The 24,431-nt window shown below is 40.8% G+C and overlaps 1 protein-coding gene across 6 annotated transcripts; it reads left to right on the top strand.

Moving 5' to 3' along the window:
* The first annotated feature begins 111 nt into the window (after positions 1-111).
* Positions 112-24,426, top strand: ZBTB25 (zinc finger and BTB domain containing 25). Of its 6 annotated transcripts, none has more exons than XM_064571166.1 (4): positions 112-515; positions 1,309-1,467; positions 4,312-14,769; positions 17,672-24,426. In XM_064571166.1, the coding sequence occupies exons 3-4, from the start codon at positions 14,597-14,599 to the stop codon at positions 18,804-18,806; spliced, it is 1,308 nt and encodes a 435-aa protein (XP_064427236.1). In that variant the 5' UTR covers positions 112-515; positions 1,309-1,467; positions 4,312-14,596; the 3' UTR covers positions 18,807-24,426. The 6 variants fall into 6 exon arrangements, with proteins under 6 accessions (XP_064427236.1, XP_064427238.1, XP_045756983.1 ...); XM_045901028.2 differs by lacking the exon at positions 112-515 and having other exon boundaries at positions 526-1,467; positions 4,312-4,499; positions 14,590-14,769; XM_064571168.1 differs by lacking the exon at positions 1,309-1,467.
* The last annotated feature ends 5 nt before the right edge of the window (positions 24,427-24,431 follow it).

The following is a 24,431-nucleotide window of genomic DNA, read 5'->3' as shown; positions in this document are numbered from 1 at the left end:
CCGCCTCCCCTCCCAGGCTCCAGCGGCTCAGCCTCCTTGGCCCAGCGCCCCCACCCCTCTCCCCGCGAACACGCGGGCGCATCCTTCCCCCACCCCCACCCCCGAGGTGAGGCAGTGCTGTGCTTTTGCACACCCTGGGGAAAGTCCCCGGGTCACGCGGTTGTGTGTGGGAAGCCTGTGACGCTCAGGCTCGTCTCCACGCTTCCGCCTACAAGAGTCACGACTGAAGACCGTGGCGGAGGTACCCCGAGCGCGGGCCGAACCCCGCCTGGCCACTTGAGTAGGCGGGCGGGCGCGCACGTACGCACGCACGCACGCACACTTCAGCCCCCGCGCCCCTCGCTCCCCGGCTACCAGGCGCGCGGTCACGTGGGCCCATCGCGGGGCGGCCGGCGCGGGAAGCCGCGCGAGAGCGGGCCGCAGGGTGCGTGACCGGCGCCGCCGCGTGACGTGCGCGGCGCGGGAGCCGCCCCTCCCGCACGGAGGAGCCGGCTGGCCGCCGCGGCGGCGTCTGGGTAAGCGACGCGGCCCGGCCCCTGTGGGCTGCTCCGGGCTCAGTCCCTCCCGCCGCGAGCCGCCCGGGGCGGCGGCCTGCAGCTGCGCCGGTCGCGGGACAGATGCAAGTAGATGGGGAGAGGGGTGTTTTGGTCCGTTTGACATGTCAATCAGGGCACTGGAGGAAAATGGCACCCGCGAGTGAGCACTGGGCCGAGGATGCCCAGAGCCGCCTTTCGCCGCCCGCAGAAGGCGGCTGCCGGGGCCTGACCCCGCGCGGGAACCCCCGACGGGCCCGCGGCGTTCCCCGGGCGGCCGCGCGAACCCTTCTCGCAAGTGGGCGGGTCTCCTGGTGCAAATTGAGAGACGCTGCGGCCACTGTCCTCTCCCTTCCCCACCCCCGTTTGTGATTACCCCGTTTCTGGGGCAGGAAGTTCCTCCCCCTCCATAATTCATTTCTTCCTTTTTTCAGATTATATTAATCTCATTCTGAGTAAATCCAGTTTTTCTTTTTAAAGTTTGCCCGATCGTTAACTGCTTCCCTATCACTTGTTATTTTGAGAAATCAAGCTACTTAGGCAGCACCTAGCGCTGTACTTGGAATTTGACAGCAGCTAACATGTTTCATAAAGTAACGCCCATTTCCCCCCAGGAAATTACATTTGGCACTCATTCTCTTGAGACTCAAGTTTTTTGGCAAAACTGTTGATTCTCACAGGATTTTGTCAAGTGTGTAAAGTACACTTTAGGATGACAGACTTTAAAGCTGAAAGGGGCCTTACAGGAAATCTAGTTCATCCCTCTGTTTTACAGATGAAGACACCCGGCCTAACGAACGTGTAGCTTGATCGAAGCCCTACACTTTTTGAGTAACTGGACTCCAGGGCTCCAGGCCTTGGTTATTGGGGTCTCCACCACACCAGGAGAGCAGTGCCAGTTTAACCCACTCACTGTAGAGACGGTCTGCCAGAGGTGATTATACTTGGCTTGACTCAGATTATTGAGAAACAAGGCTTGGCTGTTGTGTGATGGCTCAGGTATTTTAAGGAATGGGGTTGGCATTATCTTTAGGTGGAAGAGACTGCCTATGATGTCTTTTGGGGCTCAAAGCCTGACTCCTCCAAAATTCAGCCCTATTCTCTGTAAGAATAACCAACATTTGCCGCACTGGTTGCTTCCTTAGGTTAAGGCATCAAAGTTGTCTTTAGGAACCTAGATGTGTTTTGATTAAGGGTAAACTAACTATCCAGTATCAGAAATCAGTTTCTTAATAGGGAGCAGGATCCTGGGATAGCACTCGGAATAGATTCGTTCTGATGGCTGGAAGGTTATCAGGAAAGAGTGGAACATCAAAGGGATGGTCAGCAACAAAGCAGGGAGGGGCCTCAGATGACTTGCTATATATACCTTTTTGCCCAACCCTTCCCTTAATGTCTTATTCTGCTGGGGTTGTTGGCTGTTTATTGAGCACCTGCAGTGGCTAGCCACTTTCATAGATGAATTTTGAGTACTTGACAAAAAAGGAAGTAGTACTGTTTCTATGTTAACAAACAACAGCCAGAGATTTACCTGACTTCTGTGATGCTGTCACTTGCCGTAGAATTCAAGGCTAGATCACTTATCTCCCAAGTCCAGTCAGTGATCTTTTGCATTGTATCTTGCTACCACTTCAAGCCAGGAAAGGGATGAGAGAATCGCCTGTGGCTGATTTATTGGCGCCTGTGGTTGCCCAGAGAGGCTGAGCAGGACTTTCAGCTGCCCTCTTTGCCTTAGAAAATGGAGCTGTGTGCTTCCACCCTATCTCCTGAGGGGAATGCGCAGGAGCCAGGCTGTCTAGCTGGGGAGGAGGGGCCCAAGAGTCTTGGCCGTAAAATATCCTGGCAGGGCAGTGCTGGGAAGTGTTGCATAATGCCCTCCCCACCACTGAACCAAAGTGATTTATTTACTGTGGCCCGTAGGTGGTGCTTGACCATCTTGTTAAAGAAAAACTTGTCCTTTTTTGTAATAATAGGGCCAGAACAGAGTTGGGGGTTTTATATTTTTGCAGGGTTTTCTTCTTGTCTTAAAAAAGGAGTGCAGGTGCTCTTATCTTGATAAATTATAAAGTATTTGTACACCACTTCCTGTGCCCCCTTTCTGCTTATTTATTCCAATTGCATGTGAACTTCAATCTTTCGAGAGAAGAATGCTAAGAAAAATACTACTCCAATTTATAGTAACAGCCCAGGTTATGGAGTCGGACCTAGCTTTTGATCCCCACTTTATACTGTCTGCTAGCTGTGTGTTCTAAGCCCACGTTTTTCCTCATCTGTAGAATAGAAATAAAAATAGCACATAGTCGGGCGCCTGGGTGGCTCAGTTGGTTAAGCGACTGCCTTCAGCTCAGGTCATGATCCCAGGATCCTGGGATCGAGTCCTGTATCGGGCTCCCTGCTCCGCGGGGAGCCTGCTTCTCCCTCTCCCACTCCCCCTGCTTGTGTTCCCTCTCTTGCTGTGTCTCTCTCTGTCAAAGAAATAAATAAATAAATCTTAAAAAAAAAAAATAGCACATAGTCAAGGTGAGGACTAAACGAATGTACATAGAGCACTTAGCACAAGGCCTTGCGTGTAGTATTTACTCATTATAACAGTAGCTATTTTAACTAGAACAGAATTATTCCCTCTAGGATAGGAAAGATATTGCTGCTTGAACTTGCTTAGGGAGAGTAGAGGAAGAGGAAAGTATTTGAAATAAACATCAGTTTCAGGATTAGTAATTGAATTTATTCACACATCTGCTTTCCCTTTGCTTGCGGGAATTTTTTTCTTTTCTTTTTTTTAATCTTAACTGAAGAAAAAGTGTTTATATTATTGTTAGTTATTTTTGAAATTTTTCTAAATCATTTCTTCCCTATACATATCAATCATACCATGACATTTTGTTCCTTGTGAAAAACTCTAGGCACTTTAAGCAAAGGGCTTCATTAACCCATCTGGATAACGTGTTTGTGGAGCATTCTGTGGCAAAGGAAGTATTGGTTCACCTATATTCAGAAATTATAATTATTCTTGTTTGTACTGTATTCTAGGTCTATACTAGCATTGTCGTTATCCAGCTTCCTACTGTCCTTTGAGTACCTTATTTTTTTCTTTCAGAAATGCAGTCTTTTTTTTTTTTTTTTTTTAGTGGACTAAGAAGAATTGTTTATTTTCCTTCACAGGGTTCTGATTTTTTTAAGGTTCACTAGCAGTTTGCACTTACCGTGTTAGCACTCTTGTTTGCCTGGTGCTGTGGCTTTATCAGGCATCCCACATGTTGGTTAGATGGTTAGAGATACAGTAGGCTGGCTGTGTCTGGCAACAGGCAGGCCCCAAACTAACGTTTCCCTGTTCCGTTAAAGGTTTCTAGAGCATAACTGCTCTTCCTGTGTCATCTACCACGTCTACTTCTTACCCTCTTCTCTAATATTTTCAGTGATTATTGTAAGCAGATGTCTAGAATTACTGCACATTTATCTCAATATTTTCAGATTTGCGATTTCCATATCATCTTCAGATGTTATGAAAATAGGCATAATGGTGTATGAGAGTAAATACCTCTTTTTCCTAAATACTTTTTTAGAAGAAGTCTGAAAATAGTATGTTCCTCCTCTGCCCCCAGTGTCCAATTTACTAGTTTGAGAGCACTTTTGTTTCTTAGAATCTGGTTAATTTTTTTGTTTAAAGTTACAATTAGAATTATAATAGTTGATTTTTGTTCATTTAATGTAATTGGTATAATTCCCACATTTTGAGCACTTCTTGTAAAATTGCTTCTTTTTCTCTGTAATTTTACAGTGTGAAATATTCTCTTCGGTTTCCTTGGCTCCCTTCTAACACAGTGGTTCTTGACTGAGGCATCATATTAGAACAAGAGCTTTTTAAAAAAGGATCTGAGACTCACTCTCAGCAATTCTGTTTGGCTTGGTCTAGAGTAGGACGCAGGCATCACTACAACTCTACATTGAAAGTTTCACAGTACAGTGGTAAGAGCTACTATTTCATGATAAAATGATCTCTGCGAACATTCTTTCTCTAGGTTATAAAATGTTATCCCTCCATAATCATCATGTGAAAGTACCATTAAAAAGTTAAAATCATTGTATAAAGTCTGTTATCACGTGGCACTTTGAATATTTCTGCTTTTACCTTTGTATTTATAGCCATGAGTAAGTATTTCAAAAAAGCTGTACATATTCCTCTGCCAACTTTTCTGTCTCCTTGTCTTATGATAATTTAATAATAAAGTCACAGTGGTAGGAACCACAGAGAAAATATCTAAGACTGTTTATTTTCTACAGGAACAGATGTCCTACTCCTTTTGTCCCGTTTTTATTAAAGATTCTACAGCCCGAGAGAATGAAAAGCTGTATATTCCAGGATATCATCTGGCTACCATAGATCTGAGAGTCCAGTCTAACTAATACAAAAGATTTTTTTAAATAAGTAAAAATCAAAAGATGTTAAATTTCAAGTTAACTTTGAATTAAACAAAAATGGATACTGGTATAAAACTGTTCTAGGCTACTTAGTTTGAGCTAATCCAGAGTTACTACAATTTAGTTAGTAAACAAGGTTTTGTAGTCTCTCAAATATCAATACTAATTCTATTATTACAGTATAAATACCACTTTGATAATAGATACAGCATCTTAAGATGAAGCACTCTTTCATTTGGGCTCTCGTATTTGTAAATGTAATAAAATGATAAATTATTTTTTTGCAACTTCTCTCACATCTTAAAATTTCCACCCAAAATTCTTTTCTTTCCTTTTTTAAGATGTTATTTATTTATTAGAGCAAGAGAGAGAGCACGAGCAGGAGGGAGAGGGAGAAGCAGGCTCCCCACTGAGCAGGGAGCCAGAGGTGGGGCTCCATCCCAGGACCCCAGGATCATGACCTGAGCCGAGGGCAGATGCTTAACCAACTGAGCCACCCATGTGCCCCTCCACCCAAAATTCTTAAATAAAACTTCTAAGATCTTTCTGTATGCATAGGAAGCTTTAGCTATTCCACATACTAGATAAACTAATATTGATGGTAAAAGAAAGGATGAGCAAAGGCTATATGAAAAACCTAGCTAATAAGTTTACAAAGTAGGCTGTATTAGAAAATGTTTTTAATAACTTTGTGTTGGATTGGCTCTATTGACAGATAAAATCTGGTTGTGTTGCCTTAAAATGTCAAAGGTCTATTACTATACAAAGAAGTTTGAGTGAACCTATTATGTATCTAAGTTGTGGTGTTTTTTTCTTTTAAGCATTTCTGAATTCGTTTCATTTTATAAACTTGGAAAAATTTTCCCTTTATTCAATTCAATATATTTGCAAAATGTGCCATTAGTATGTATGTTAAAAGTTTCAGATGGGGGTTTTGAAGAAAGGGGATGAGTTAAAAGTCAGACTTGAAGTACTACCAGCACCATTTAATGGCTAGTCGTCTGACTTTGGGTACCTCCCCCACCTTCTCTAAGCCTATGGTTCCTCAACCATAAAATGGAACTAGTATTGTACCTGCTCTGTTACCTCATAGGATTAAAAAAAGATAGCACGGGGCAGAGATTCTCAAAGTATGGTATGGCTCAGGGACCCCCCAGAGGTTCCTGAAACCTTTTCAGGATCTACAAGGATCTTGCTTTTGCAAGGGCAAGATCTCTTAATCTACTTGAATCAAAACAGCTTGTGGCAACACATTGAGCACAGAAGCAAAGAACCCAGCTGTACTTTTTAAAGTCAGGTATTAAAGAATACTGTAAAATATAAAACGATGCTACCCTTCCCACTTACAAAATATATGTAGTTATTTTTTAGAAAAAAAATTTATGTTAATATATAATGGGTTTATTGTTATTTTAAATGAATTAAAAATTTTAAATGTCTCACTGTTAATTTTTTTTTTTAAGATTTTATTTATTTATTTGAGAGAGAGAATGAGAGAGAGCATGAGAGGGGGGGAGGGTCAGAGAGAGAGGCAGACTCCCTGCTGAGCAGGGAGCCTGACGTGGGACTCGATCCCGGAACTCCAGGACCATGACCTGAGCCGAAGGCAGTCGCTCAACCAACTGAGCCACCCAGGCGCCCCCTCACTTTTAATTTTTTATATGGTAAATATTGATAAATACAACCCACATAAGCAACAGCTCTTTGTAGTCCCTAATGCTCCTCTTAAGAGTGTAAGTGGATCTTGAGGCCAGAACTTTTTTTTTTTTTTTAAGATTTTATTTATTTATTTGGCGGAGAGAAACACACCGAGAGAGGGAACACAAGCAGGGGGAGTGGGAGAGGGAGAAGCAGGCCTCCCGCTGAGCAGGGAGCCCGATGGTGGGGCTCGATCCCAGGACCCTGGGACCATGACCCGAGCCGAAGGCAGATGCTTAATGACTGAGCCACCCAGGCGCCCCGAGGCCAGAATTTTTTAGAACTGATAAAGGGTAATAATGGCTGAGTAGTTCCTCTTGGGACAATTCTGAACTAGAAACTACATTGACCCTTAAACAGCGTGGGAATTAGGGGCATCAACCTCCCTGCACAGTCAAATATCTGCATTTAACTTAACACCTGCCCCCCCAGCCTCCCACGCTTAACTAATAATAGCCTACTATTGACTGCAAGCCTTACTGATAGCATAAACAGTCAATTAACATATTTTGTATGTTACATGTATTATATACTGTATTCTTACAATAAGCTAGAGAAAAGAAAAGAAAATGTTATTAAGAAAATCGTAAGGGGCACCTGGCTGGCTCTGTAGAGTGTGCAACTCTTGATCTCTGGGTTGTGAGTTCAAGCCCCATGTTGGGCCTAGAGCTTATTTAAAAAAAAAAAAAGAAAAAATCATAAGGAAGAGAAAATACATGTACAGTACTGTACTGTGTTTATCCAAAAAAATCTGCATATAAGTGGGCCCATGCAGTTCAAACTGATGTGGTTCAAGGGTCAAATCTGTAACTTGAAAAAAAGCTTTAGAAGCTATCAGATGGCATTTAAAAGTGACAGAAATCAGGCAGAAACTGGAATGAAGTCTATACTTGGTAGAAGGGAACAGAAGTGGATGAGTTTCCATTTTTATGGCTTTTATCCTGAGAGAAGGCTCCAATTGGTGACAGGAGGAGCCGGCCAAACTTAGGTTAATAACCTGTAATCTTACTTGCTTGAAGAAAAGAGGACAGAGTGCAGAGTGACCACATAGCTGGAAAGAAAAGGAAAATCCTAGAAAGGATTCTGGGGACCCCAAATATTGTGTATAATTCAGCTTGAATCTCTTGTCAACCCCCTAAACTTACACATATGTCAAACCTCTATACAGCACACCAACAACTAAAAAAACTGAACCAAGAGGGAGGCAGAATTTGGAGTTTAAGTCCAGCCAAGTTAATTGTAACAACAAAGCAAAAACATCAGTACTTTTTGAAAGAATATTACAGAATCTAGAGTCTTTACCACAGTAATCACAATGTCTAGGATATTGTCCAAAATGAAACAGGAAACTATCACCCTAATTAATGGAGATTGACTCCAAAATGACCCAGAGTTTGGGCTTGGCAGAGAAGACTTAAAGCAGCTATTATAACTATGCTCAAGAATGTAAAGCAAAATAAAGTGGTAATGTGTCAACAAATAGGAAATCTCAACAGAGAAATAGAAACTAAAAAGGAATGAGATGAAAATTTTAGACCTGGAAATATAATACCTGAAATTAAAAATTCACTGAGTTTAACAAAAATGACAGTCCGTGAACTTGTAGCTTAATAGAAAGTATTTCATCTGAAACAAATTTTTAAAATCTTTTTATGCTTTTTTTTATTTTTTAAGATTTCATTTACCTATTTTAGAGAGAGAATCCCAAGCAGACTCTGCGCGGAGTATGGAGCCCAACATGGGGCTTGATCCCATGACCCTGAGATCACAATCTGAGCGGAAACCAAGAGCCAGACCCTCAACTGACTGAGCCACTCAGGCACCCCTGAAACAGAAAAATTATTTTATGTGAAAGTTCTATATAAACTTCATCACTATATATTAGCATCAGGGATTGTTACTCTAGGTTTCTTTCTTTTTTTTTTTTTTTTAAGATTTTATTTATATATTTGACAGAGACAGCGAGAGAGGGAACACAAGCAGGGGGAGTGGGAGAGGGAGAAGCAGGCTTCCTGCCGAGCAGGGAGCCCGATGCGGGGCTCCATCCCAGGACCCTGGGATCATGACCCTAGCCGAAGGCAGACGCTTAACGGACTGAGCCACCCAGGTGCCCCTCTAGGTTTCCTTCAAGATCTAAACTCAGCTCTTCCCTCTGCATATGGACTGCCTTCATAGTGTGTGAATGGAAGCCATCTACAGAGTACTCTGAGATTCTCTCCTCACCTCAGCCATCTCCTTGCCACTGTCAGAAAGAAATCCCTCTCTTCTCCATGGCTGACTGCTACACTTAGACTTTTGCTTGTGTTCCTTCTGGCTTCTGGAGATTCCACCCCTCTTCAGCCTGAAAGTCTTCTCTGAGCTGAAGGTGCCCATCATCAATGTCTTATCCTATCTGTACCTACCCTTTATGGCCTTTGCTGTCTAACATTCCCTTGCAGTGAAGAGATTTTGCTCTGGCTACTTTCACAGACTATTGTCAGAGGTCGCTAGAAATCTCTTAGTCACCACACTTGGGGTGTTTGTAATAGGCCTCATCCCCATGTTTCTCTGCAGTACTTTCCACCATTGGTGGAGCACTCCCCACCCAGGTTCTTGCCTTTCCTTCACCCACCCCCCTTTTCCCCCACTCAATGTTGATATGTTTTCTTATTACTCCTCTTCTTGTTGTGTCTTTTTTGTGTTGTTTGGGGATTCATTCTTAGCTTTTTTTCCCCTCCTATTTTACTCAATAGTCCCATCCACTCCTGGTGGCTTCAGCTGTGTAATTACAGAGGACCTCCTCTCCCTGTCTAGCCCTGATCTCTATAGAGTCCCAATCCTACATAATGTCTCCATTGATCACTGAACATTTCTACTCAGATGTCCTGGAGTGAACACCTTGAACTCACTGTGTCCAAAATGAAACTTCTCTTTTATGAAGCCAGTTTCTATGCCTCTTCTCTGGCATTCTGGGACCCTGCCTTTATATTGATACCTAACACATGACAGTTACTCTGCAAATATGACCTGAAGGGATGAATGAATTCTTCCAGTTATCCAAGCTGGAATTCTGAGACTTGCCTTTGACTTTATCTTCCCTGTGGCTGACCACATCCAGTCTGGCTGCCAAGTCATGTCAGTTCTATGTCTGGTGTATCTCTTGTATTCCTTCATTCCCACTGCCATTACTTGGATATTGCAGTGGACTTCTTGCTGGTCTTTATTTTTCCATACCTTTCCCTTGCTAATCTTTTTTATGTATTGCTACTAGAGCAATCTTGACTCAAAGGCCTGATCATGATGATCATGATGATCATGATGATGGTAATTGGTATTTACTGAACACTTACTGTGGCCTCACTATTTCTTTTTTTCTTTTCTTTTTTTTTTTAATTTGAGACAGAATGAGAGGGAGGAGGGTCAGAGGGAGAAGCAGACTCCCCGCCGAGCAGGGAGCCTGATGTGGGACTCGATCCCGGGACTCCAGGATCATGACCCGAGCCGAAGGCAGTCGCCCAACCAACTGAGCCACCCAGGCGCCCTGGCCTCACTATTTCTATGTGCTTATGTGCATTATCTTATTAAATCTATGTAACAACCTGTGAGGTAGATACTGTAATTATCCATATTTTACAAGTAAAACCAAGGACCAGAGAGTTAAGCATCTTCTCAAGATCACACAGCTAAATGACAGAATTGGAATTTTAATCCAAGCTGTCTAATTCCAGAGTCCAAGCTTTAACTACTATGCTGTTCTCCCTCCTGCAAAAACATCTTAACATCATTCATTTCAAACACAAGTGGAGTACCTTTCAGTTTTACATTCGGTACCCTGTGTGAGCTGCCCACATCTCTTATTACCCACTTACTTTTGGTTTTTCTATGCCAAACTGAGTTCTTCAGTTACCTATATATTCACACTCCTCCCTGTAATTTTATTCACTCTATTTTTTCCTGCCTGGAATGCTATGTTTACCTTATGCCTGTTCATCTAAATCCAGTTCAAATGGCTTATTTTTCATTGGGTTGCCTGATATTGATCTCCCCTTCATAACATGTTCTCTGAAATGCTCCTTATGACATTTGCCACTTTTACTTCATATCATAATTACCATGTTTTATGTTTTCTCTCCCCTATTAGCCTGCAGTCTTCTTTTAAAAATTTTTAAATTTAAATACAATTTAATTAACATGTACTATATTATTAGTTTCAGAGGCAGAATTCAGTGTGTCATCAGTTGCATATAACACCCAGTGCTCATTACTTCAAGTGCCCTCCTTAATGCCCATCACACTGTTACCCCATCCCCTCCTCCAGCAACCCTCAGTTTGTTCCCCATAGTTAAGAATTTCTTATGGTTTGCCTCCCTCTCCATTTTCCTCTTATTTTATTTTTCCTTCCCTTCCCCTATGTCCATCTGTTTTGTTTCTTAAATTCCACATATGAGTGAGATCATATGGTATTTGTCTTTCTCTGACTGACTTATTTCACTTAGCATAATACCCTCTAGCTCCAACCACATCCTTGCAAATGGCAAGATTCCATTCTTTCAATAGCTGAGTAGTATTCCATTGTATATATACCATATCTTCTTATCCATTTATCTGTTGGTGGACATCTGGGCTCTTTCCATGTTTTGGCAATTGTGGACATCGCTGCTATAAACATTGGGGTTCATGTTAGCCTGCAGTCTTCTTGGTTGCAGCATGTAAGTATTTTTCTTCTGTCCCTAGGCCTTGTATAATGCATGCCTTCAAATAATTTTTTCTTTATTAAGTTTCTCTTCAAAAAATGTTCAGTAAGCGAAGAATTTAACTGTTACTCATAGACCATTAACCACAAGAGTTTTGTATATGTGGCTTTTTAGTGTGCCCTTTCTCATTTCCATGTGGTTCAGTAGTTCATTATACTACTGCACTATATATATATGTCTGTGTGTGTATATATATATGTATGTAGATAGATCTGGTGAAAATGTTTATGATCTGAGGTTTTTTTTTTTTTTTTTTAACAATGTGTCAAGCTAGTTTAAACTACTTCAGTTTGAACCATTTCATTGAATCTAAGACACGTGTTTTTCACATGGTGAAATCTCCAGCATACAGTTTTATTTTGGTTTTTAAATCTCTCTCTAATAAATCGGTGGTGTTTTAGAATCCGGGTAATGCGGCAAATACAATAAATAGTGACTTTTAGTTAAATGGCTTTTGGAACAATACTCACAATTTGGAGTTTGGTTTACATTCAGGTCTCTGTAGGTTCTGTTATTTTGTTCCCTCTTATTTCATTACTGCTTAAAGGCTTTTAAAATGAGATGGTAAGGAGTAAGAGTTTTGTTTTTATTTATTTTTTAATTGGGGGAGGTTTGGGAGAAACTTAATGTTTGAGTAAGTATAATTTTTAAAAGTAATGTATGAATAGAATTAAAAGCAAGTTGCAGGATTCTTAAAATACAATATTATTTATATAAAATTTTAAAACATGCAAAATAATACCATACCTTCTGAAGGGATACATACAGATGCAGTAGGAACATGATGATGTTACAAGACAGTCATAAACACCAAAGTCTGGGTGATGATTACCTTTGGAGGCAAGGTAATGGGTAGTTAGAATGAGGGAGAGATAGTAGGGGGTCTCTACCACATTTGTAATGTTTACCTTATGTGCTCAGGGGTGGCTGGCTGGCCGCATGTTTGTCACATTGATCTCTGTACCTATTTGTCTATCTGAAATACTTCATAATTTTTTTTAATATTTAATTTATTTATTTGACAGGCACAGCGAGAGAGGGAACACAAGCAGGGGGAGTGGGAGAAGGAGAAGCAGCCTTCCGGAGGAGCAGGGAGCCCGATGCGGAGCTCGATCCCAGGGCCCTGGGATCATGACCCGAGCCGAAGGCAGACACTCAACGACTGAGCCACCCAGGCACCCCCTTCATAATTTTTAAAAATGAGGGGAAAAGGAATACATGTTGGAATGTACTTATGATGTTAAACTTCAATAAAAAGATTTAAGTTCAGGGTGCCTGGGTGGCTCAGTTGGTTAAGTGTCCGACTCGATTTCAACTCAGGTTATGATCTCAGGGTCCTGAGATGGAACCCCACAGCAGGCTCCACGCTCAGCACAGAGTCTGCTTAAGATCCTCTCCCTCTCCCTCTGCTCCCCACCCCCAGCTCGCTTAAGGCCGTTCTCTCTCTCAAGAAAAAAAAAAAAAAGAATTTAAGTTTAAACAGTACAATTCCCCCACCCTGCTCCTTTGTTTCCCTCCCAGAAGCAAAGATTTCACTCATTTCTTTGAATCTTTCCAGAGATGTGTACATAAACAAGAATATATTTCTGTATAAATTTCTCCCCTACCTTTAAAATAACCACTCCATCCCCTTTTGCATAAATAGTAGTCTTCTCTGTACAATTTCGTGCTTTGCTTTTTTTCACTTAATATATCTTAGAGATTATTTCATATCAGTACATTAAATATGTAATTTTAATAAAAATAGATTTAACTTTGTATCAGTAATAATTACCTTTTTTGTTTACCAGTTATTGCCTAGATTTTATCCATTAATAAGTATTTGTTTCTGTATCAGATTTGTGTAAGCAAATTAAGCAGCAGGAAATCTGGGTTTTTACCTAGTTTCCCTTTCCAAACATTCTTGAGGCTTCCCGAGATATCTTGATGTATAACCTGACCATTCCCTAGGCATCTCCAGTTTGTGGGTCATGTTCTCTCTGGGAGGTGGAAAGGGAGGACATTTGGGTTCTGGAGCCCAGTGACCAGGTTTGCCATCCCCTGCTCTGCCACTTATTAGCAGTGTGACTTGAGTAAATTAACTCTTTGTACTGATTCAGTTTCTTCATCTGTACATGCACTGAATATTCCCTTTCTTGTATAGTCATATTGAGAGCTAAATGAGTGAAAAGTGCCTGACACACAGGAAGCACTGTAAATGTTGGCTAGTTTTATTATATTATTGATCACTCAGCTGTCTGCTGCCCAAGCTGTGGCCAGTCTCCGGACAGCTAACTCCACACTCTCATCACTGACTTCCTTAGACTTTGGTCTCTGGCTAGTGAGGAAACTTCATTCTCTTCTTCAGAAACTGCTCTTTTAGAGAAGGTTCTCCCAGCTGGCCAGTGATGCCCTTTATACGACAGCTGCCTTCTTCTTAAGGCACTGGGTCTGTCTACACAGTCGGGATGAAGCAGAGCCTCCAATCTGCCTGGAACTCTGGCACTTTTGAATCCCTTGCTGCTCACACTAGACTTCTCTGCCATAATTCTTATGCATGTTTTTCCTCGTGCATGGTTTTTCCAAGACCAGTGGTCCCATTCTGTATTGTTCCTTCAGGAGCCTCCATGCTTGTATGTGTCTGAATCCAGTTAATATCAGGGTTTAGGCTCTTTCCATTGGGTTCCTGGGCCCCATGTAAATCATGGGATGTGGCTTGGTATCTATTTTAAGGGCTCCTGCACATACTGTGACTGATCATGTTTCCCAAACGTACCGTATGATAGTTAGAGGGCCAGTGTCCCCTGAGCTCACAGGGCTCCCTACGGAGCACTGACAGCTCTAGCCCAGCCAGGACAGTGATATGGACAGTTCTAGCTAACACTTGAATAGCAGTTTCCATTACAAGGTGCTTTTCACATAACTTAACTCCTGTAGCTCTGAGGAAGGGGTCAGTATGACTAGAAGCACGGTCACATAGATAAAAAAAGACAGCCTTCCTTTTGCTTCTGTGTTACTCATACCAAGCTACCTTCTTAGATGAAAAAAGACCATATTTTGCAGTTTTAATGAGTGGATTTAATGTTAGCTAGGTTTGGGGTGAAATTAACAGTATTAAAAACTATTAAGTAATCTCGTTTAAATTTAGGCCTCCTTGTACTCTGTAGGTTTGTGTGAACTGTAGCTAATTTTGTAAAAAAAAAAAAAAAAATTGTCCTTTTTCTCAGAGCCACAATGGACACAGCTAGCCATAGCCTTGTCCTTCTGCAGCAGCTGAACATGCAGCGAGAATTTGGTTTTCTGTGTGATTGCACAGTTGCCATTGGAGATGTTTACTTCAAAGCCCACAGAGCAGTGCTTGCTGCTTTTTCTAACTATTTCAAGATGATATTTATTCACCAAACAAGGTAAGGATGTGCTTTTGTAAATCAGAAGAGTTTTTAATGTTGTGATATAGCTAAGCCTTATTATAACATCATTTGGGGGATTCTTTGTTATGGGGTCACCTTAAGAAGTATATATATATATATATATATATATATATATATATTTTTTTTTTTTTTTTTTTTTTTTTTTTTTACACACATCCAGTAATTCATCTCAGTGTGTAGGATCCATGGTGGAAGGTAAAAATGAAAACAATAATAGCTAAAAGTTACTGAAGGCTTAGCCCATAAGTATTTGCCTAATGTACATTCTACTATTATCCATACTATTTTAGAGAAAAGGAAACTGAGACTGAGTCAAGTAACTGGCCCATCCAGGATTATACAGCTAGTAAGTTATCCTCAAATGCAGATCTGTGCTTTTAACGATCTATGTTCTGACTCACTGAATTGTTGATATCTATTCTATAACACTTTCATAACAAGAGTATAATGTCATAATTCTACACACCTTATATTCCATATTACAGTTCAGAAGACATTTGTTTCAAATACTTTTTTTCAAAAAGTGTTTTGATTTTTTGAATGTGGATTATCCCAACATGATGGGTATGTAGGGAGTGGGCAGGAAAGTCGTTTTCAGATTCTGAGCTCTTAAAGAATAGTTTTAATCCACCCTAGGTTGAAAGAGATAGAATTCTCTTGTTTTTTTTTAAATGACCTTACATGAAATACTTAGTAGTCTAGCCTCAATCACACATTTTCATTTACCTGTTCATTCATTTAAATATTTGTTGGGTACTTACATGTAAGCACTGTATTAGACCCCAGTAACAGGCTAGTAATGCTCCCTATCCTCAAGGAGTTAGTTAGTTCATAGTTTAATAGAGAACACATGTAAAGAAAAAAATTGCGGTGTAATTGATCTGTCTGTGCCTCAGTTTCCTTCTCTGTAAAACACTGGCATAGTATGTATACTCACCCCATGGTGTTGAGAAGATTAAATGGATTAATAATATTAAAATGCTTAGAACAGAGCTTTACCCTGTCAGCTACTGTTATCAATAACTAATGTGATATGTCTATAACAGAAGTGTTGTACAAGGTAGAGTGGAGTGTCAGCAGCCCTATTTTGAGGAGGTTGGAATAGGCTTTACAGAAGCCCTGGATCTTGAAGGATCAGGAGGAGTTTTTTGGATATTGTAAAGGAATGCAAGAAAGCACATTGCAGGCAGAGGGAAAATTGCATGAAAACATAGGCAGATATGAACCGGGCTAGTACATTCAGGAAACAGAATAGACCAGAATGGTTGGAATGCATGACACAAAGTGGGGAGGAGGTTGGAGTGGGGGACATGTAATGGGTGGTGTCAATGTAGAAACTAGATTAGGAACAGTGCCTTCACATCAGTCTCGTCTAAAAGCTATGAGTTGGTTCAGCTCCCAAAGCGCCTGTTGTGAGCCAGGCACCATGCTAAACTAAATCCAAGAGATACAAAGGTGTCAGGCCTGCTACGTGGTATCTCTGTTGAGCAACTAAAAATCCTCAGTTAACAGCTCTGTGCTGATATAAAAAACCCCTGCCACAGACCCTGGAAGTGGGTGGGTGAGAGCTAAGATTGAAACCCAAGAGGGAATCCTGAGATAAGGGAATTAAAGAAATGGATTGCCAGCATCTGATACCCTGTGCATTCTGAAGCAGACAGGAACGTTTGCTTCAGGGAAGGTAAGTCCATTGACTGGAGCCATTGTTCCCTGACATCCAACACTTCCCTCACGTTCTCTTTATCCTAATTTTGCAGGGCGTTTGCTGATTTCTTGTTATGCTGTTATTTCTATTATCTGAATTGTAGATTCATATTTAAAAATTGAGCTTGCGGTTATTTTTAAAGTTTTTCAAAGTTATACCTATATTCATTTGTGATTTGAAGAGTAGATATATTACTATAGTTTGGAAGCCAAAATAAGATTAGTATAATTTAAATTCTAAATATTACCAATTTTAATAGATCCTTTTAAAATTTTAAATATTTTTTATTTTGGTAAAATGTATACAACATAAAATTTGCCATTTTGACCATTTTAATCATACAATTCACTGGCGTTAGGTACATTCACAGTGTTGTGCAACCATCACCACTTACCATTTCCAAAATTTTGCGTCACCCTAAACATCAACTCTGTACCCATTAAGCAATAACTCCCCATCTCCCCCACCTGACCCCAAGCTCCTGGTAAACTCTAATCTACTTTCTGCCTCCATGAATTTGCCTATTATAAGTGGCACCATACAAAATTTGTCCTTTTGAGTCTGGCTTATTTCACTTACCAAACGTTTTCCAGGTTCACCCATGTTGTAACATCATTCAGAACTTCATTCCTTTCTTTGGCTGAATAATATGCCACTGTATGTATATGCCACACTTCGCTTATCCATTCATCTGTTGATGGACACTTGGGTTGTTTCCACCTTTGGGCTAATGTGAGTAATGCTGTGATGAACACTGGCGTACAGGCGTCTTTTGGGTCCGTGTTTTCAGTTCTTTTGGTTATGTATTCAAAAGACTGTTAAGTTCCTTAAGCGGGAGGTATCTGTTTCATTCATTATGTTTTTCCTCCCTGGCACCTAGTATAGTGCCTACCACTTAGGAGTCACTAATTGTTCAACTAATCAGAATATCTGTGTGTGTTTCCCAGCTTTCGGCAGTAGGTTGAATACGTGAAGACTTGTTGCTGGGCCATAAAGCTGGTGTACTGTGAATGTTTAATTTTCTGTTGATGTAGTTCATCAAGGCAGATCGCTGAGTCTGAACTTCTTAGGAAGAAATTGCATTAGCCTAAGACTGTATAGTGCTAACCAAAAGGCCAACTGGTCATTTTATCTTGTGTGGGTCTGTTTTTTTTGTTTGTTTGTTTTTAACAGTGAATGCATAAAAATACAACCAACTGACATCCAGCCTGACATATTCAGCTATTTGTTGCACATTATGTACACGGGGAAAGGGCCAAAACAGATTGTGGATCACAGTCGTTTGGAGGAAGGGATTCGATTTCTTCACGCCGACTACCTTTCTCACATTGCGACTGAAATGAATCAAGCGTTCTCACCAGAGACTGTGCAGTCCTCAAATTTGTATGGCATTCAGATCTCAACGACCCAAAAGACAGCTGTCAAGCCCGGGCTGGAGGTCAAGGACGCTCCTTCCAGTAACAGTGGCAACAGAGCTGCTGTCCAGGGTGACCACCGCCAGTTGCAGCTCTCTCTGGCTATCGGGCTGGATGACGGCACTGCAGAACAGCAGAGGGCCCGTCCTGCCGCCCAGGCCTTGGAGGGGCGCCAGGAGCCCCCAGTGTCCATCAAGCAGGAGACATATGACCCAGAGTCTGCGCTCTCCCAGAGCCACCCCTCACCCTCATCTGAGGTGACAGGCCCCACTTTCACCGAAAGCAGCATCAAAACACACTTGTGCCATTACTGTGGGGAACGTTTTGATTCCCGTAGTAACCTACGGCAACATCTCCATACCCATGTGTCTGGATCCCTCCCATTTGGTGTCCCTGCTTCCATTCTGGAAAGCAATGACCTTGGTGAAGTGCATCCACTTAATGAAAACAGTGAGGCCCTTGAATGCCGCAGGCTCAGCTCCTTCATTGTCACGGAGAATGAGCAGCAGCGTGACCACTCAAACCAGGGTGCCACAGAGCCTCTGCAGATCAGTCAAGTGGCTTTGATCTCCAAAGACACAGAGCCAGTAGAATTAAACTGTAATTTTTCTTTCTCAAGGAAAAGAAAAATCAGCTGTTCCATCTGTGGTCATAAATTTCTCCGAAAAAGCCAGTTGCTAGAACACATGTATACACACAAAGGTAAATCTTACAGATATAACCGATGCCAAAGGTTTGGCAATGCGTTAGCCCAGAGATTTCAGCCATATTGTGACAGTTGGTCTGATGTCCCCCTGAAAAGTTCTCGCTCGTCACAAGAGCAGTTAGATTCACCTTGTGCCTTAGAGTCAGAGCTCACGCAAGAAAATGCAGACACTATCCTTGTGGAGTAGCAGTTTCTCCTTCATGATGTTTATACCCATTTGGAAAAAGAAAATTCACATGCATTTTTATTCATGAATTATTTTCCTCCTCCACTTCTATTAACTTTTTTTCTTTACCATTGATTCACAGTTTTAAGGTTGTATATATGAGGTCTTCTTATTGTAAGATATACATATGGCTATTAAAATGTAGCCTTCAAGTAGAGCTATGAACATTCGTAAATCACAATTTAGAAATCAGAAATCAATGTAGGAACCATGGAACTTTAAATATTTATAGAATTTCTAAGTTGTAGTGAATCAGTAAAACCAAATTGAAAATGAAGTAAATGAAATATTTTTTAAAGAACATTGTAGACTATCACTTTTGGCTAATTTTTCACATGAATACGCCACTATGAAGACTATTTAAAAATATTTTCTGCCATATAGGAAGTTAAAGTTATTCTAATGCATAACTATATGTTATAATCTATACAAATTTTGCTTTAAGGCGTAGCTATAATCATAAGTAGTTTTAAAATCACTTTTTTTTTAGATTTTTTTTTTTTTTTTGACAGAGAGAGAGATAACAAGAGAGGGAACACAAGCAGGGGGAGTGGGAGAGGGAGAAGCAGGCTTCCCACTGAGCAGGGAGCCCGATGTGGGGCTCCATCCCAGGACCCCGGGATCATGACCCGAGCCGAAGGCAGACGTCTAACGACTGAGCCACCCAGGCGCACCTTAAAATCACTTTTTACTTATTAGCTCTGCAACATCTTACCTGGCTTTTATTTTTTGATATTGAGCATACCTCATTTTTAATAAAAAATATTCTAGTGAAAAGAGAGAAAGGGAGAAGATTCAGACATTAAAATCCTACGGAGAGAAATAGGAAGATTCATATATACAGACAAACATAGAGACAGATTCAGATAGATCTACACTGACCAACACCCAGTGTTGTTACCTTCACCTAGAGCATTTTCTTAAAGACCATAAGAACAGTTTGAGATTTTTTTATGACCAGAGGTTTACATCAGTTTTTAAAGAAAATGATAAAATATAAATTATCTTTCTACTCTCAGTGTCAGAGGATTTTCTAGGCTGCCCAAGCTGATGTTGATTTTCTAAGTGTCACTTGAAAAAGTAATTCTTCAGTGACACAGTTTTCATTTTTTTCTGATCCATAACTAGCAGAGTAGATACAGTCAATGTCCTTGAAGTATGTCTAAAATCCATGATAACTCTCCCTTTGTGAATAAACTTAGCTCCGTTTTATAGCAGTGAAACTTACAAAGCTATAACATCAGAAAAATTAAAACTGATGAACTAAACGATAGATTCTCCTTCTTTCTGTAGCTGGGGGAGAGCTGGTGAAACTTCATCACAAAGGATGGACCTAAATTGTTTCTGAAATGTTTACATTTCAAAGATTAGATAGTCCAGAATAACAAAAGAGAGAGGCTTTGAAACAGCACCATCTTTTTTGTATGCTGCCCGGTTCAGAGCCTCACAGACATGTTAGTAGATCTGGTTTGTGAGGCTTAGAAATTACGTGTATACAGAAACTCTGAGCTCCTTTATGACGGCGTCCTTCTGAGGACACCTCCTGACAGTGTCAGGGTTCAGTCAGAAGGGAGCCTCTAGCTCATTCTGAGGGCACAAAAGGTTTTCTGTGGGTAAACAGTGAGGTTAGGTGAATTATGAAATGATAAGTTTTTCTTGAAGGCTGAATGAAGAAACCACTGGGCATTGTCTAAGGCCGTTGAGTTTCCGTCTCAGACAAATGACTAAAGCTTCCTGGGGTCAAGATTGAAATGTGTTGAGAAAGAAATCTAGCTATTGATATAGGATCAATTATATTGGGAGTGGTTAAAAACAAATGTGTTGCTCTTTGGGGTCAGAACTTCATCTAGTCTTAAGTCATTTAAGCAATTTTTCAAATTTACACTACCCTCAAAGATTTCATCTCATAGGATGAACACAAATATTAACATTGATTTCGTATTTTAGGCTATTCAGGATATATTCCCTAGCCTTCTTCAAGTAAAATTTTATTTTTCTCATTAGGATAACAATTTTTTCTGATTTCTTTCTTCTCTGTTCTTTCCTTCCTCCCCAGTCGTTAGTCCTTGACACGGGAAATGTGTAGCTAAAGGGTGGATTGAGGGTGCATATGAGTTGAGGGGTAGTGCAGCACTTCAGGGCAGAGTCTGAAGAAATTGTTAAGAGTTTGCTGTGGCTGATTAGCCATGGCAGACAACATTAATTTAAAGCTGAAATATACCTCCATTTGTTGGGTGTTAAGAATGTAATGGTTAACTGTATTTTTATTATCATTCATATAGTTCCTTTTGATATTAGAAGTTCAAAGCAAATTTTCTTTCTTTAGTCTTTTTTTTTTTTTAAGATTTTATATCTTTGAGAGAGAGAGGGAACACGAGTGGAGGGAGGGTCAGTGGGTGAGGGACTAGCAGACTCCACGCTGAGCAGGGAGCCCGATGTGGAGTTCAATCCCAGCACCCTGGGATCATGACCTGAGCCCAAGGCAGACACTTAACCGACTGAGCCACCCAGGCACCCCTTTCCTTAGTCTTCATAGTATTCTCTGTTTTAGGAAGTGGAAAAATATTAACTCCATTTTATAGAAAAAAAAGTCCCAAGAGGTGGGTTCTAGAGAGCCAGTGAATAGTGGTGTGGGGACTGACCCCACTTTAATTTTTTTCATTCATTCGACAGACATATTTTTAAAATAACAGGCCTGGTGCCTGGGTGGCTCAGTCGTTAAGCATCTGCCTTTGGCTCAGGTCATGATCCCAGAGTCCTGGGATCAAGCCCCGCATCGGGCTCCCTGCTCCGCGGAGAGCCTGCCTCTCCCTCTCCCACGGCCCCTCTTTTGTTCCTGCTCTTGCTATCTCTCTCTGTCAAACAAATAAATAAAATCTTAAAAATAAAATAAAATAAAATAACTGTTATATGATTAATGAATGCTGTGCCCTGAGTGTATTTTTTTAAGACATGATTCCTTACTAAGAAAATCTGTTTTGGATAAAAAAAGTTTCTTCCAGCTAAACCCTTTAGTTTTGACCATGTCATCTGCAAAATGGAGCCAAAATCTTAACCATATAATACAGTTTGCATAATGGTTACCAAGCTCTTCAAACGGGAAATGCTATATGCACCTTAATCAATGTATTAGGCAAATACTAAACAGACATTTTCTTCTTGGATCAGCTTAGAATTTTCCCTTCTTTCCAGATCCTACATATAGTTCTTTTCTGGAGAAAAACAGACTTGTTTCAGTATTTGTCACCATTAGCATATTGTCACAACTCTGGAACTCATAAAGTGAAGTCTGCCTTATAAGAAAACCAAAATTTCTTTAATAAAGCTATTTTTTTTTTCTTAAAGATTTTATTTATTTATTCGACAGAGCGAGAGAGTACAAGCAGGGGGAGCAGTAGAGGGAGAGGGAGAAGCAGGCTTCCTGCTGAGCAGGGAGCCGGATGTGGGGCTCCATTCCAGGACCCTGAGATCATGACCTGAGCCAAAGGCAGACGCTTAACCATCTGAGCCACCCAGGCGCCCCGAAAACCAAAATTTCTTGATTTATGTATCTTGAGATTATTATTTCATGCTCTGCTTTTCTGATTTCCCATTTGTAAAGTGGATATTAGTAATACCTACCTCAGAGGGGTGTTGTGAGGATTTGTATTAAAATTTTGTTAAGTTTGGGGCACCTGGGTGGCTCGGTTAGGTGGGCGTCTCTTGATTTCAGCTCAGGTTATGATATCAAGGTCCTGAGATCGAGCCCCACGTTGGGCTCCATGCTGGGAGTGGAGCCTGCTTAAGATTCTCTCTCCCTCTCCCCCTGCCCCTCTACCCCCTTCTCTAACAACAAAAAAATTGTGTTAAGTTCTCTTTAGTATTTTTTTTTTAAGATTTTATTATTTATCTATTTGACAAAAAGAGACACAGCGAGAGAGGGAACATAAGCAGGGGGAGTGGGAGGGGGAGAAGCAGGCCTCCTGCCGAGCAGAGAGCCCGATGTGGGGCTCGATCCCAGGACTCTGGGATCATGACCTGAGCCGAAGGCAGACGCTTAACGACTGAGCCACCCAGGTGCCCCTCTCTTAGTATTCTCAATAAAAACCAACCATATAAAGAAAACTATATGTGTTCTATAGCTAAACCTATTAACTTCAGGATTCCAACCTGTAAACTCTAGAATGTCTTAGAAGCAGTCATATATTATTTAATACTCAGTAATTAATTGACACAATTCTTATTTTTTAGAAATATTCTAAACATATTGTTTAGACAGTAATGTTGCTGGAATTCCTTTTCTACTGTAGTTTAACCACCCGTACTTCTCTTTAGCCTTTAGGAAGAAGGATATTAGTTCTTTGGTATTACAGGGAATAAAACCTTGCCAGTTTCAGCCTCCTGGAAAGTTCCCCCAAACATATTGTTTACATATGGGAAAAGGAACAAAAGCAATGGAGAAAATATCGTTTTCATTTCTTTGATGTAGATCATCTAAAAAGTAAATAGGGACAAGAAATAGAGTGGGGTTAATAGCATAGTGATTCATTATTGGAAGGAATTCATAATGGAAAGGCCTCACTTTATTTATTTTTTTAAAAGATTTTATTTATTTGACAGAGACAGAGCGAGGGAGGGAACACAAGCAGGGGGAGTGGGAGAGGGAGAAGCAGGCTTCCCGCTGAGCAGGGAGCCCGATGCGGGGCTCGATCCCAGAACCCTGGGACCATGACCTGAGCCGAAGGCAAACACTCAACGACTGAGCCACCCAGGCACCCCGGGAAAAGTCTCACTTTAAACGGAAGGAAATACATATTAATCATGGAAAAAGAGAGTCTGGAAGATGGTACAATTCCATTAATGTTTATCTGCACAGGCAAATTCTTACTTTGTAACCCAGATCCTTGATAAGTGTAATTTTTTTAGTAGTTTTTGAGGTAAAATAAGCCACATGAAGAGTTTCTATAATGTAATTTGTGTCTGTATGTTTTAAACTAAATGTAGCTCTGTGGTATTTTATTATAATTTTTAAATTTCTACGAGTGAAATCTAGAACTGATTGTTCTCTGCTGTATTGCCATGTTTGTATGGTTGGACTCTTTGAAAACTGGTAGGATTATACAGTCCCAAGTCTGGATGTCTTAAATACAAGGAATCACAGACTGATTTCTGTCTTCAAGACCTGGAAGAATCTGTTGTGCGTCAGTGTGCATCTGTGCTACATTCGATTACTTAGTAGATTCTGCTCCAACGCATTGGACATGAACTGCCATCAACTCTTCTGTTTTGTGCCAAATAAAGTCATTTAGTCAGACTAGATCAGATATCAACTTAAACTCGTTTCAGAGAAACTTGGATTTCAAAAATGTGTGCAATAAAAAAGGCCCAGTGAAGAAATCTTCCACGTACAAGTAACACATGGCGAATCCGGAGACTGGTGAGCAGTGCACTGTATGGCTGAGCTCTTCCACCTTATGGACTTTGAGTTTGCTTCAGAAACATTATTTTAGAAAGTTTGGTATCCTCTGTTTGGAATGAAAACAGTGCATTTCATGTATTTTATCATGGCAAATAAATTAATGTGACTTGATTATAAACAAAACCTTT

This window comes from Mirounga angustirostris, unplaced genomic scaffold (genome assembly GCF_029215605.1).
Source record: "Mirounga angustirostris isolate CCGP_5_RB_7025 unplaced genomic scaffold, mMirAng1.0.hap1 SCAF_9, whole genome shotgun sequence".
Classification (NCBI taxonomy): domain Eukaryota; kingdom Metazoa; phylum Chordata; class Mammalia; order Carnivora; family Phocidae; genus Mirounga; species Mirounga angustirostris.
This window is presented reverse-complemented; position numbering and strand designations above follow the sequence as displayed.

What these genes read in the sequence shown, in the direction of transcription:
- ZBTB25 (XM_064571168.1), top strand. Translation starts at nt 14,597, where the DNA reads ATGGACACAGCTAGCCATAGCCTTGTCCTTCTGCAGCAGCTGAACATG. An exon ending in ATATTTATTCACCAAACAAG is followed by an intron (nt 14,770 to 17,671) that starts GTAAGGATGTGC and finishes TGTTTTTAACAG; the next exon opens with TGAATGCATAAAAATACAAC.